This window comes from Platalea leucorodia (genome assembly GCF_965183815.1).
Source record: "Platalea leucorodia genome assembly, chromosome: 9".
Classification (NCBI taxonomy): domain Eukaryota; kingdom Metazoa; phylum Chordata; class Aves; order Pelecaniformes; family Threskiornithidae; genus Platalea; species Platalea leucorodia.
Genome location: NC_138831.1, coordinates 40644209 through 40658495, shown reverse-complemented (window position 1 = coordinate 40658495; position 14287 = coordinate 40644209). Strand labels below are relative to the sequence as shown.

Here is a 14287-nt window from a genome sequence, read left to right as displayed (position 1 = left end):
CCGCCGTCCCCGCACCGGCCTGGCGGTGGCCCAGCGCGGGGGGGACGCCTCGTGTTTCGCTCTGGGCGGGAGCTCTGTCCCGGCGCCTCCCCGCCGGCCACGCGTGGGGCGGGGGAGCGCGGCGGCCGTGGCCCCCAGCCCTGCCGCCGCCTGGCCCGGGGCGAGCGGGAGCCGCCCGGGCTGCGCCCGCCCGGGAGGAGGCGGCCGGTCCGGGGCGGCCCAGGAGCTCCGGCCGAGCCGCGCTGACCCCGCGGCCCCTCGGCTCCCTCCCGCGGCCTTCTCCCGAGAAGGCGTTGACCGGGCCCGGGTCCGCCACGCGCTGCGCCCTGCCGGGCGCCGGCCGGGCGCCGGAACGGGTTCTTCCAGCGACGGCTCTGGCTGCGGCTCATTTCTTGCCTCTAGCAGCCCTCTCCCAAACGCCACCATCTTGTGCAACACCTGCTTATCTTGTCCATCTCCCTTCTTTCCGATAACAAGTGCTTGGCCCTGCAGATTTCAGCATGCGAACAACATCCTGCTGCTGGGGCGGGCGAGCGATTTCCTTTCCCCCCGGGCCCTGCCCCGGGCACGGCTCTGGCACGGCTGCAGCAGAGCCACCAGCTCTCGGCGCCCGCAGCAGCCGCTGGGTTTCCGCCAAAGCTGCTGTGTTATCTCAGCCCCTGGGGCAGGTGGTCCACGGCTCCCAGATCCGCCTGCGTGGACACCCACCGTCCGGGCTGGGCTGGGCCAAAAGTAGCAGGTGGAGTCCCTCTCTTTGGAGGTATTTTGCAGCCAGTTGGATACACTCAAGGTTTCTCTCAATCTCTAAACAAAATTCCTTATGTTCCATATACGGTGTTGGGAAGTGCGTGGTCAGGACATGCCTGGGGCCACCCCAACACCCCCTGCCCTGGCCCACTCCCATGCAGACCTGAAAGCTGCAGCCAGGCTGCTGGAGTAAACCTATTTATTGTGCCTGTGCAGTGAGAGTCGGATGTATATCACGGCCTGTGTAATAAAACACTTGATGAAATGAACATTGAATAGCTTCGCCACTTACAATCTGAGTTTGTAAAGCTTGCTTGTAGCAAGACTCAGTAGCAGCCCTGCTTGCCTTCACTCCTTTGGTGTGGCTTTTCCTGCCTCCAGGAAAGCACCTGGTGCATTTAGTATGGGCCTAGGCTTTGGGAGAGCTTCAGTATCCTCAGACTGACTCGTTTCATGCCTTCAAGGTTGGCCCACCACCGGTCAGGCTGGCCAGCCCAACCCAAAGCCTTATTTGTGTGTTTGCCCCTGTCTGCCGCAGTGCGTGGTTAGGAGGGCTCAGCACTCACGAACCTGCAGCCCGCGCTCTCCTCTGGGCCAGCTGCGCTCCTGGGTTTCACCGTGCTCCTGATTCCTCAGGGCCTCCCGGGACCGCCAAAGGCAGGAAAAACAGCCATGGGAGGGAAAGCTGGGGAGTGATGGTTGATACGGCTCAGTGCAGAGGCAGCTGTCGCAGGTAGGGGCAGGCCGCTGGGCTTCATTCATAACTTTTTATTCTTGCACGAGGCAAAGAAATAGCCAGAGGTAAAGAGCAGTAGCCATAAACCACCACTGCAGTCTCCGTATTCTGGTGGTAACAAAGCTCTGCTTGGCCTCAGCAAAAGAAAAGCACATTGCTCATCAGACTCCTCTTCCAAGCAAAGTAAACACTTTGCCTCCTGCCCTTGAAATGGCTTATCAAAGAGCAATATCTCATCAAAGCCTCTTTCAAACCTGGGCTAACTACTGTTCGTGCTGTTATTAACTGGAGGCAATTTGGGAAGGGGAGGTAGGGGGCTTTGATTCCTCTGACATGAAAGCTTGAAAGAAGAGAAAGAAGTCATAGTATCGACCTGTGATGTCGTAGCATACAGATAAGAGCCTAGCTGTCATTTTTGCCTGCAGAGCCTCACTGTGACTTCAATGGCCTGACTGTGGGGTAGCTCAAGCCTGATTTATGAACTGCAGTTTTTCCCCTCGGGTCCCACAGAGCACAACCTTTCCTCCTCTCCCAACACCCCACAAAGGCACGGAGAAAAAGTCACGTTGCTTCCCATACAGGGAAGCACATGGTCTACAGCGATGATTTATTAAGCCCCAAATTTCTGAGCATGCCCAAAGAGATCACTTGTATTGCCATACAGGAAAGGACACTTAAGAAGCAGTCCGACTTCCTCACAGCCCATCAGACGTGAAAGAAAACCTTTGTTCCTGGTGGAGAATTTCAAATTCAGCATCATCATTGCTACAACCTGTTCTCTTACTTTGCATTCCTCTGTCTGTGCATTAACCCTAGAGTTAATATCTGGTTCTTAAGAGAGTTAAATAAGCTGAAAGGTCAAAGGATAGACAGACAAAAATACAAATACACATGCAAAGATCTGTTTAAATTAGAAGTTGATATTACTTTTTGCTTGTGCTGCACATGGAAAAGCAACCGTTGGCTTTTAGGCTGTGTGGTGCCCTCCCATATTGCTGGTGTATCTTGCCTGACCCTGGGTGAGCTCAGTTGTGCAGCTGTGAAGAGCAGGCCTGTGCGGGGGGGCTCTCCGTGCTTACAGCACTAGTATCGAACTGAAGAAAAGCTCAGGGAACAGCTGATCAGAAGAGGTGGGAATACGTCTGAACTTTGCTCAGGCACGGCACCGTGGCATTTCGGGTACAGACTATAATAATGTGACCATGAATTTGCAACCAGTCTCAGGGCAGACTTCCTTCAGAAAGCCAAAATTATCTAAGAGGTGGACCCGTGGGTAAAAAATAACACTGAAGAGGCAGATTATGAACTGAACTAAGCCAATGAAACTTCACCAAAATCAGTGTGTTGGGAAGGTTTTTAACTTTAAAGTCCTGAGATGGGACTACTGGTGGGCAGATGTTTCTCTGTGGGATGCTAAGTGGGAAAAAAAACCCAAAGTCCCTTTTTTCAGAGCACCTTCTAGAAACACTATTGACTCTTGTTACAACAAAAGCAACACAAATACCACTTTGCTAATACATACTGAGCCAGACTTAAACATGTCACTGATATTTACTTAACAAATATTGTTAGGTATGTACCCTGATGCGGTTCAAAGAACACTTGTTTATTTAAAACAGCTTATTTTAAAACAAGGCTTTTTGTTTTCTTTCTTTTTTTGTTCCTGGCATGATAAAGCAGCTAAAACTTTCTGCCTTCTGACCTTGGCTTGTCAGAGATTTGTCATAACAGGGGACATAACAGCGTATTTGCACTGAGTCTGCCAGCATGGGTTTTCAGGGGCTGGGAGAGGCTGCTCACTTTTAGGGCTCAGTTGTACGGTGAGGAGAATTTCATTCTGCTCTCAAGATGTCCTGAAAACTGTCTATTCATGCAGCTGGAGTCCTTCTCCCTAGCTATCCCCAAAAGCTGGGTCTGATGTTACGCGAGCCATTCCCAGCCCAGCCTCGGTGGGACGGCTGGGCGCCTTGCCCGTTTCTCAGCACTTACGTTCATGCTATATCATTGCAGTCCTTCTTACTTACGGTAAACAGTGTCTGAAATAGCTGGCACCACCCGCCGCTGGGGACAGGCGCTGGGACTCCGTGTGCACGCGCCGATGGCACTCGGCGCTCCCGGGAGCCTCACTGAGGTCAGGACAAAGTGGGGAGGGAGGACGGATTTCTGGCTTCTCAGGAGCTCTGACCAGTATCTCTGCAAAGCGGCAGTGACAAACCATCATGAAAGCACCTGCTTTCTAAATTTCTGTTCCCACTGTTTCTGAAAGTCAGCATGGTTCAACCCAGAGCCCTCAGCAGCAGCCTGGCAGCCCCCAGGGCTAGGCCAGTGTTCGCCACGGGGTAGAGGCCAACAAGCCACTGTGCTTCCTTGCAACTTGTTTTACCCACCTGCAAAAGGGCTCTGTGGGTCTTCTTGTAAAGCGCTTAGGGACCTGTAAAGAAAAATATCACAAGCAAAGTAACATCTTTTTTTTTAGGCAAAAAGGGACAGTTCTTGCTGGAGGTGCAAAGCAATATTCCTCACACATTCCACACTGCAAATACCAAGGGAATCTCATCAAACATATTCCATTTCATCCTTAGGCTGAAGACAAAGCTGTATCTCCTCCCAAGGAACTGGGGAGCCGCAGGATCACGAGGATGACGTCATTCTACTTCGTTATAAAACATGCTGCACGCTGAACTTGGCGCTCAGCATGCCCAGGTTGAGCTAAGAGCTAATGTAATGAACTCTGGGGAAGGATTTACATCAAATACCACTTTGGAATATTAAAGACAGGACCAACTTCTCACTTGAATAATCACACGCTGGCTAAATTCATCCTTTCATTTAAAAACCAGACAATCACCTTTTTCACTCCCTCTCTAAAACTGTGCGTGTTGCTGTGCTATTTCACTACCTCAAGAGAAACGTGTGTGATTAAAGGATGAAGTAACTTCTGTTAATTACCATGGGCTGAACTAAGATTAGTCTTAGCTCTAGCAATGACTCTTGCCACTCGAGGGGGGGAGCAAGCAAACCAAGAAAAGAGAGATTCAAATTACAACAAGTGTCCACAGCTGCTTGTATTTGCTAACATAACCTCAAAGGCAGAGGTGCCTGCAAACACTCCTGAACTTCAATTTGTATGTGGGAGTACAATACAAAAGACCTTGCATACATATTCACGCTGTACACAGTACCAATGCAGTGCTCACAAGCTGTTTTAGGTAATTATGTTTGTATTCTCTTTCTGCCTGTGGATACCAGTGTAAGGCGTTCAGCCATTACAGGGTATTTTTCGAGGGTCGCTTTAACTTGAATCAGAAAAGGATTTTCTTGTGGTAAAAGTTGTAAGCAGCAAGCGTCAGTTTGAAAGGCAGAATTTAGTCCCAGCATTACGGCTGTGTGTTCGAGGGAGATCCACAGCCGGTGGCAGTTAAGGGAAGGACTCCTAGCAAATGGGATCAGAAGAAAAACGGAAGACACAGAAGCCGAGAGGGAAAAAGCAGAACATCAGAAGACCAGAGGGCTGTTTCCTGGCCTGAGAAAGACTTGCTGTTAAACCACAGGGAGGGCTTGAAGGTCCAGGACTTCAAAGGTGTTTAGAAGCCTCAAACCCATTTTGCTTAGTGGCTCTGGGTGCTCTGGCGTTTTCTAACTCAGTTGCCTTGCTTGTTAAAGAGGATGCTAGCACATAGCTTCGCAGGGTTTGCGAAGCTAAGTTCACTGAGGTTTGTGTGGGAAGTGTGGGAGGAGATTCTTAAAGATGTTAAACAAGGGAAGAAAAAGAAAACATGAGACACTTTGCCCTCGTAACATTCATAGCAGGCACAGAGAGAAAGCATTCAGTGGAGTTACAACACAGAAGTCCTTTGCCCACAGAGCCAGAGCTTCAGCAGAACAAAACATAGCTGAAGCACCTGGCCGTCCCCTTTGTTCTGAACCAGCAGCACAGGCTGCACAGGGACACGGCAGTAATTTAAAAGCTCGTTTTCTGCATCCAAACATCATGTGAGGGTGAAATGCAATCCATTCTGCTGTCATTTAACGAGCACCCCTGGGACCACTGTACCTTGGAGGCATGATGTCACACGTCAACAGAGAGATTATTTGTTTTAAAGCCTGTGAATAGCCCTGAGACTTCATTTCAAAGTGCTCCACACAGAGTCATGACTCCAACCCTTCTGGTCTCACAGAAGGGCACAACTGACTACAGTTTCCCTGAGCTGTTTCTGAGCATCCTGTAAGGGATTAGTAGATATTGAATTTTATTATCCTTTCTTCTCTTTTATCTAGGAATGGCTTTGTCATTGCTTCAATTCCTTCATGTTCATGACACATTTTCTTAAGGGTTGTATCAATGATGTCTCTACTGAGCCAAGCAGAGACAGCCACCGCAGAAAGCACTGCAACAAAACCCAAGGCGTTCATTCAATTTCAGGTGATTTTTAATTTATTTATAGCCATTGGGAAAATCATGGTATGAAAGCCATCTCCAGACCTGTGACAAGGTAGCTGTGGACAACACCTGTCTGGTTTCTCCTTTTGTAAGAATAAGCAACTATTACTCGGAATTTTCTACCTGTCCCTTGAAGGGACCAAGATACTCATCTAGGGCAATTTGCTGAGGAGCCAACATTTTTTTTTACCAGATCATAATAGTTCAGACTCATGTGGAAGCAACTAATGTGATACCCAGGTCTAGCAGCAGTATTACCTGATTGAAAATATGAAGCATGGAAAATAGAGCCAGTCATTCTGAATGGGTCATTTAATGCTGAATTGCTGAACCTTATTCAGTTTTAAAACACAAAGCTTTAAGATTAAAACCCCGGAGGTGCATAAAGGACCTCTCCTTCATCACATCTACATTGGAATTTACTCTTGTATTAGCATTAAACCAAGAACAAATGAAAAGTGCAGACACTGTATAAGACTGCCAGCCTGTCTGAAATTGGGAATAGCTTCAATCATACTCTTCCAGTTTATTCCAGCGTCTCCCTTCCATGGTGAAGGACCATCAGTAAAGCCATGGTTTCTGTCCCAAGCAGAGCTCCATCACTGAGTGACAGTTCCAAAAGCATGGGAAGAGATACTAAACTGGAAAGGGCTCAGAGCACAGGGCAATCTAATCTCGGAGAAGAAAGGAAGGGGATCTGGAATGGCTGAAGAGTTTGCAGTGGGATCCAAAGACATCTGGATCCTGGAGCGATGAATATCACATTAGAGCTATTACTGCTCCACAGCAAGGCCCTTCCTGCTGCACGGGCAGCAGCCTCGAATCGCCCTCGCTGAACCTGCACAGAAGGCTTGAGAGCAGTGGCTTGTAGAGAGAAGCTCAGTGGGAAGAGATCTTAGGTGAGATCAGGCATGGTGGTTCCAGACTTTAATTATAATCTGTCCCTGGCAACAGCGAAATTTAGATGGACAACAGAATGAGCAGAGCTGCATTCAGTGGCTGCAAATCAGTGTTTTATGTTAAGTGAAATTATTGTACACCAATATGGACATAAATCTGGCTGATGATACAGATTTAGTTGATTAGCACAGCTCTACACTCCAAGTAATGGCATTAAAGATGCAGTGTGAATTTCAGGGAATTAATCATATTGATCACATCTTTTCAATGATGATGCATCAGGCATTTTTATAGCAGATTAAATTAACTGCTTTTACCATTCATTAATAGAACCCAGAATATTAACTGTGCTTATGAAGAAATATTTTTACCCCCTTCCTGCAGACATTCTGGGCCCATATGCTGTTACCTTTCCTCTCCTATCCTCATTGCAGCAGATAAGTGGAGGAGATATTGACGGTGTGATGCAGCTTCCCTCTAACGGAGCCAGAGTGGCTTTTCCTTGAACTAGGCACAGGAGCCGGCATGCAATAGAAGAGATTAACGCCAGGTGGCAAATTACAGCTGATTACAATAGGTGCGTGTATAGGGAAACACAATGTAATATTGTCAGGAAAAAACATATCTGGCAGCCAACTCTCCCTCTCCTTGCATGTTCCCTTTGAAAATAGGATACTTGGGTTTTTTCAGCCTTCAATGGAAATATATCGGCACCTTCATTATCGACTGTAGAACCCCTGGAAGATCAACAAGGACCTCTGTCCTACTATTGTCAGTGAGACAGTGGCACGGTCAGGGCCCTCCTAGGCAGGATCTGAGGCCCACCGGCTTAGGCACTATACACGCATCGATGAATTAAAGGAAATTATGAAAGGGAATTCCCTATAACCTGAATTCTGTGTAGGAAGGGAGAGCACACAAGCAGGGTAAGGGCAGCACCGGCAGAAAGGCATGACGCAAACATGAACAGTAGTAAGGTACAAATGGTGGTGGCCCATGAGTCTCACTGGCTTGGAGATGAAGGAGAAACACAGGAACAGGCAACACCTGGAGAGGTCAACTTTCTTACCTGCTTTAAGGCTCCTACTGCTGCAGTCCCTGAACTGCTCCGTCATCCACCTCTCCCCTGCTTGTGCTTGTTCAGGAATGGTTCAGAATGTCTCTGCATTGACAATAGTCAGCAATTCTTTCAGTGCTTTTGGAGTGCCTTTCTGCCTACTGGGAAGGCTGACAGGATGCTCTTCTAGTCCTTTAGTGGAATACAGCGTGGCACTGCTTTTAGCTGTGAAGAGACTTGTCCAAGGGCACACAAGGGTTTGATGGGCTTGTCAAGGGCAGACCACAAACCCAGGGGCCTGCCAGCCATACACCACCTTTCATCACCCTTGTGCCAGTCCAACCCCCTCAACTCTTCCCTTCCCCAGACAGCAAGTACCTTAGTTATTTTTAAAAGAATTTCACGTATCTTAGTCTGCAAACCACAAAGTAAATATACGTTTCAAATGAAATGGCTAGGACTTTGACACTTCTTAAAATATACATTTTATTATTTTCTGGTGTTTGCTATGAAGATTTCATTCAAATTGTGAAGGTACACAGCCTTTACAAACTTCTTGAGTCAAAGGTTTTTGTTGGTGGTTCTGTTTCTTTCATGTCAGAGGAAAATACATAGGCTATAAAATGGTGAAATTCATTAGATGTTTAGTATTACCTCTTCATATATGCTGTGGAATGCTTTGTAGAAATACTATATAAAATAAGGCAGACTTTGACAGGGAATTCAGTCATAAAATTTCATGGGAGAAAACAAAAAGTTCCAACATATTATTATTTTTGTAGCCAAGGGAAGATCAGGAGGTCGTCACTGGTTTGTGGGAGAACTACTGCAGTTCTGGTGCTCAGACAGTATACATTTCTTGTTTATTCTACTATTCTCAAGTGAGACCTTTTCAATAAAACTTATTTTAATTAACATAAATCAGACAATATTTAAACATACACATCTATCCTTACAGTGCAATAAAAATGTATCATTGTATAGTATTTTGTATTTGCATTATGAAAATAAAAGGTCTGTACATCAATTAAATGTATATTAATGAGTATGAATCATGTAAATTTGTAATGCATCTAAAGTTGGCTTTGGCTTTTAAGTATTTATAAATTCATAGAAAATATTGAACATCTAACAAAATAAATAAAACATATCATTTTAATCATAGATGCTAACGATCAACCTCAAAAATTCTTGTGTTATTTTTTACATTTGCTACTAAATTTCTTAGAGAGAACTCACTTTCAGTAGTGCTCAGAAGTGAATGATTGCACCTTCTGTGATGTGAAAAAAATAGAGTACATCTATTTTTCATAGATCAAAAATTCCTTCAGAGAGTTGCATTTTAAATGTCTGATTGTTCTACGTAACTGTCTTAAGTGCTTATAAAAAGCGTGTAGCTTTCTCATAAAAGCTGTGAGTCTCTATTAATAGGTATTTCTTTTTCACTTGCAGGATCGAGGATTAAGCAAAATCTTCTAGTGAATGTCCTTTTTATGAGGATTCTTCAAGGTCTTCCAGCTTCACATGCTGGTATGAAGATACCGCAAAAATATGTTCACTAATAAACCCTCTTCAGTACTAGTACTGCAGCAATCCAGTGTAATTCCACTTGGTAGGCTTATTTCATTGGAGTCCACACATGGTAGTTTGTGGAAGTCAACTGCTGACCTCATGTTCTCTTGAATTTGAAAGTTCCCCAAGCGCATGCGCTAGCCTTACTGTAATACTGAAGAGACCAAAACAAATCTGAAATCACATGAATAGAAGTGAGCTTGAATAAATATGCATCTGGTTAGTAAATTACACACCATGGCCTAATTGCTATTCTGGTGGTGGTCGAAGGCTCCGCAGCTTCCTTTCATCTAGTCCTTTCCAGTATTTAAAGTTATTATCCAGATGCTGCATCAAATTTGGCAGGTCTGCAAATGCTAGGGAAGAAAGGGCAGAGTGTATTTAGTTTGCAGAATTGAAACAGTCACATGATTCTGTCTGCTGAAATATCACTTGAAATGTCTGGGCAACTGTGTTAAGTAGGAAGGCTTAAATCTGTCATACTGATACTTGAAATGGTTTTGGCTGTATAGCTTTCATCACTCATGTATCACTCAGGCCACTGAGAACAGTTCTGTAAGTCTACTTAATACTGGTATTGCAAGTCCCAGCAAAGGGACCCAGTTTTCCAGGAAGGGCATAGCTAATTATGCTTGTAATTATTCTACTTCATCAAATCTCAGTCACATGTCATGATCTGGCATTCAAGAGAGTCACATTTCTGACCACTTTCACCACGGAGGCAGCACTTGGAAGGAAATAGCTGCTCCCTCAAGCAGTTTCCAGACTGTAGAAATCTGTCTTGAAGAATAACTGATATTAACATGAACAAAATGACTGTGCCCAAAGTGCTATCAAGGAGAATATGTTCTGTTCTCCATTTACAGAGAAGCAAGTTTAAAACAAAAAAAGTTCAACACTGCCTGAATCTAATATATTAAAGAGAAGCCACGAGAATGGCCTGTAGCAGTATAAAAATACTTCTAAGCAATAATGAAGTTATTAAGCTTACTTGAACTGCAGAAATCTTCCCTTTCCTCCCCCTTTCTTTAGGAGCCATAAGAAAGCAATTTTATATCACAGTAGTTTCAAATGTTCACAAAATAGTTATCATCAGGAAATATAGCAGAGTTTTGCTTACCATCCCAGGCATCAAACATATCAGTAATGAAGTAATCAATGAATGATATTTGGGATTTGGGGATGCTGCAAGTATTTCTGTCAAAAACTGGCATCACAACAGGTAAACCTTGCCTCTTTTCTTCATCAGTCTGCAAAAAACACTCTTGTGATTATTCACCTAAGACACATTCTGTTAATGGGCTGCTTCTAGCAGCAGATTGTTTGGCATTGACTAAAGCATGCAACTGCTAAATAAACAGAGGAACCTGAATAAATCTGAAGCAGCAGCAGTTTCATCTTAAGCACCTAGTCACCTAGGTTTCAGCGAAACAGCAGACTAATAGTGCCTTCCAGTGTTTCCCACGAAGCGATACATCTGCCTCCTGCATCTACACACAAAGCTGACCCTCAATAACTTCACACGTTACTGATTAAGTTATGACTGCTTCAGAGCTAAAAGATGCTCAACCATTTTCAATCTCTGATGGCAGCGACAATCTGTACAACTCAGAGATGGCAAAATATCTTCTTTATCCTTTTTTTTCCCCCCACTGAGGTACCAAGTCCCAACTGTAGTATTTGGTCTATCATCTGTAATAATGACTCTGCTCCCTCCTTCTCCCCATCTTCCTAAAACCTTTCTTCAGCACAGTGTGCTAAGGTCTTACAGCATTTCTTGGAGTGAGTGCTGTTTCCATGCTGACACTAGGACCTGATGGTCCTATTCTTGAGGCATAGACAGCACGTGGGTACACAAAAGGCACCCTTCCTCTGCTTCTTGTGATGGGAATGCAGTTGCAGGCAAAACTCAAAAAGCCCAGCTCCAAACTGAACAATTCGAAAGCTTACATTTTTAAAAAACTGCACTGTAGGAGTTGTCAACTTTTGTCTGTCAGAAGGCATCTAGTCTTGTATCGGCATGAGTAATAGCCCATCATTTCAAATAAAAAAGTTGTTATATTTCACATTACGTAATGCAGCCTTAGATGTTCTGGGACACTGGCAGTATATGCACCCTTCTCTTCCCTTTTAAAGAGATGCTCACCTGGAATTTCAGCAGCCCATTTTAGCTGCCTTACCTGTGCAAAGTACTCCTCAGAGATGCGTCCAGCCCACTCTATACACTGTTCTATGGGTCTGCATGGATTGGAAATGTCAGCACACTTTATCAACATGCGTTTGATAAGGATACGGTTTTCAGGAGATGTGAGAACAGTTTTGATTGACTCTCCATCACCATTATTCTGTAACATTTAAGAATTAAAAACAATCCATTAGCAAGGTCTCTGTGCACTTACTCAAAAGCTTTGTGCCTTGGGAATGCTTTCAGCAGATCTTACAGGGATCAGTCCTGCTACTGGCTACCATATTTGATGTCCAACCAAATTTATAGGGGGATTATGAACGTTAGCCACAGCTCTGAACTAGCACTGAACTCCAGTTTCTGGATTCAGTCACTGTCTTTGTGACAGATCTCTTGGGCTTCTTTGGGCAAGTCATCTAATCCCTCTGTGCCTTATCTGCCTCCTTAAAAGTGTGGAGAGGATCCATTCATCACTACACACATAGAGATGAGCACTGTGTAGGCAGAAAAATTTAAATCTCTGCTGAAATCCAAGGATTAATGGACTTGCACATTAAGAGTGGAATAGCTGGTTTAAAAAAGACTGACCCAAGATGCACGGTCATCCTCTGCACGCAAACCTCATCAGCGTGAGCATCAATCATTCTGACAGCACTGCTACTATTAGGAGAGTCAGATCCCACATTGCCTCCCAGGCATGCTCCTCATTCCCTTCCACTGGACCCATGTTAGCCCATCAGTCTCTGACCTGACTGGGAATTTTGCTTTCTGAGAGTTTATCAGTATTAAAGCAATACATTAGAAACATGCTTCTGAACAGCCTCATCTTTCCTCTGCAAGTCTAGGAAAGTTTTCAGCCCACACACAGCTTATATTTGGTTCCCAGGCTGCACATATAAGCGCGTCAACGGTACTCTTTATTTGGAGCCGGTATACAGCTAATGTGAGTAAAGGCTCTGATGATCCAGATTAGAAGCTATTTTCTGTGGAGCTCTGATGATGTAAGTTTCCAAGGACAGAGATTCAGGATTAAAATATCTTAAAAAATTACCTATAAGTACAACATTATTACTTGACTCTTTAGGGATGGGTAGGTACAGAAATTTACGACACCATCTACTCAGAATAGAAACTCTTTGAAGCAAGGAATATACTAGACTTCCCTGGCACCTAACAAGGTCTTGGTCTATAGTCAGAGCAGTGAAGAAGTAACAGTAGCAATAATGATAACGATAACGATAATGATGTGCCACCAGTTCCTGCAGTATTTTGTACGAAGGGGAAGACACAAAGCAGCAGAAACATTCTGACCTTTTATTAGGACATATTTTTCAGAAGAAAGTTCTTGTGGGGAAGAAAGTTCTTCCTAAAGGAAGAAACCGACAACAATAAAAAAAAAAAATTATTTGGTAGTATACTGGCTCAGAAACACCAGCTCCACAGTTCTCACCAAAATGAGATTCCCGAACCAATTCTTTTCCCTCATTTTTAGATATGTGGAAGGGAAAATACAGAGGAAACAAAGTGAGGTGCATACATCTCCAAATGCATGGCAAAATTACATAAGAGAAAGCCAAAATAAAGTGATGGAAGCTCCAGAAACACAAGCATGGAAATTAAGGATGGAAAATTATTAGAGATCATTCAGTTAAGGACAGTAGAGAATATCCTAGTAGGTAAACCACGACGAATCAAGAAAGGATGTTCGCTTCTGTGATCTGTTCAAACCAAGGGCACAGTTCTACTTGCTGGATGCGGATGTCTTGGGAATAAAATGTGCTAACTGTGCCTAGTCCCAGCATCCTGCTCAGAGTGCAGAGGTGTCTCTGCATGTCAGATGTTGGCTTCCTGTCATAGGCTTAGGTGACATCATGAAGGGAAATGGGAGGATAAAGGATGCTGGAGCTGGAAAGGATTTTTTTCAGTTTATGAAACAAAAGAAGAAAGGAAACAAACAGAGCAGCTTCTCAGCATGGCTCTTTGAACAAATATGTATAAAAATAATAAATAAAAAAAATAAGTGGAACTGTCCCATTTGGAACACACGGTTGGCAGCTCAGCCTGCAAACACTACACTGAGTCACCACCATGACTGGAAACCAGGCCAGGAAACACATGCTGCCGCTGCAACCAGATATACAACCAGACTTGAAAGAGGATCTGCCAGTGTTGTTCTGCTAGTAACAAGCACAGCAAATGATTTGGTTTACCCACTCACACATTACAGGCCTTTTAATAGGAACCTGCTGAACTGAGTAACTCCCAACCAAAAGAAGGGAAACATTTTGCTTCTTGTTTTCAATAAAAATTATATAGCCTTTGCGTTTCTTCCCATCCTTGGGCAGAATTTCCTGTCAATCACAAATGCTTTGTGGGGCAGATTATTTCCCTGCAGCCCCTGGGGCTCAAGGGCAGAATTAAACTTTTGTTTGATTTCTGTATGTCACTGTATTTACTTTTACTGTCTGACTGTACAGGTCCAAGCCCCATTCTTCAGCAGCAACAGCTATTCAGCATTCCATAACAGGCAAGAAGAGGAGTTTGGAACTTTGGATGGATGCTGCTGCTCAGAAAACTGCTGCATCCCAGTTCTTGGGGCTGGGAGGAGGGGCTCTGCACACCAAGCCAGGCCAGTACAGAGCCCTCCAG

The 14287-nt window shown here is 44.6% G+C and overlaps 1 protein-coding gene across 1 annotated transcript in view; it reads right to left on the bottom strand.

Moving 5' to 3' along the window:
- Window positions 1-8383: 8383 nt before the first annotated feature.
- The window catches only part of PDE8A (phosphodiesterase 8A), a 129532-nt gene continuing 123628 nt past the window's right edge, over window positions 8384-14287 (bottom strand). The window contains exons 20-23 of the mRNA XM_082322563.1: window positions 11634-11798; window positions 10574-10703; window positions 9690-9809; window positions 8384-9607 (exon numbers count right to left, since the gene is read on the bottom strand). Of these exons, the coding sequence (XP_082178689.1) occupies window positions 9703-9809; window positions 10574-10703; window positions 11634-11798 (402 nt within the window). The 3' untranslated portion in view covers window positions 8384-9607; window positions 9690-9702. The remainder of the gene's footprint in view (window positions 9608-9689; window positions 9810-10573; window positions 10704-11633; window positions 11799-14287) is intronic.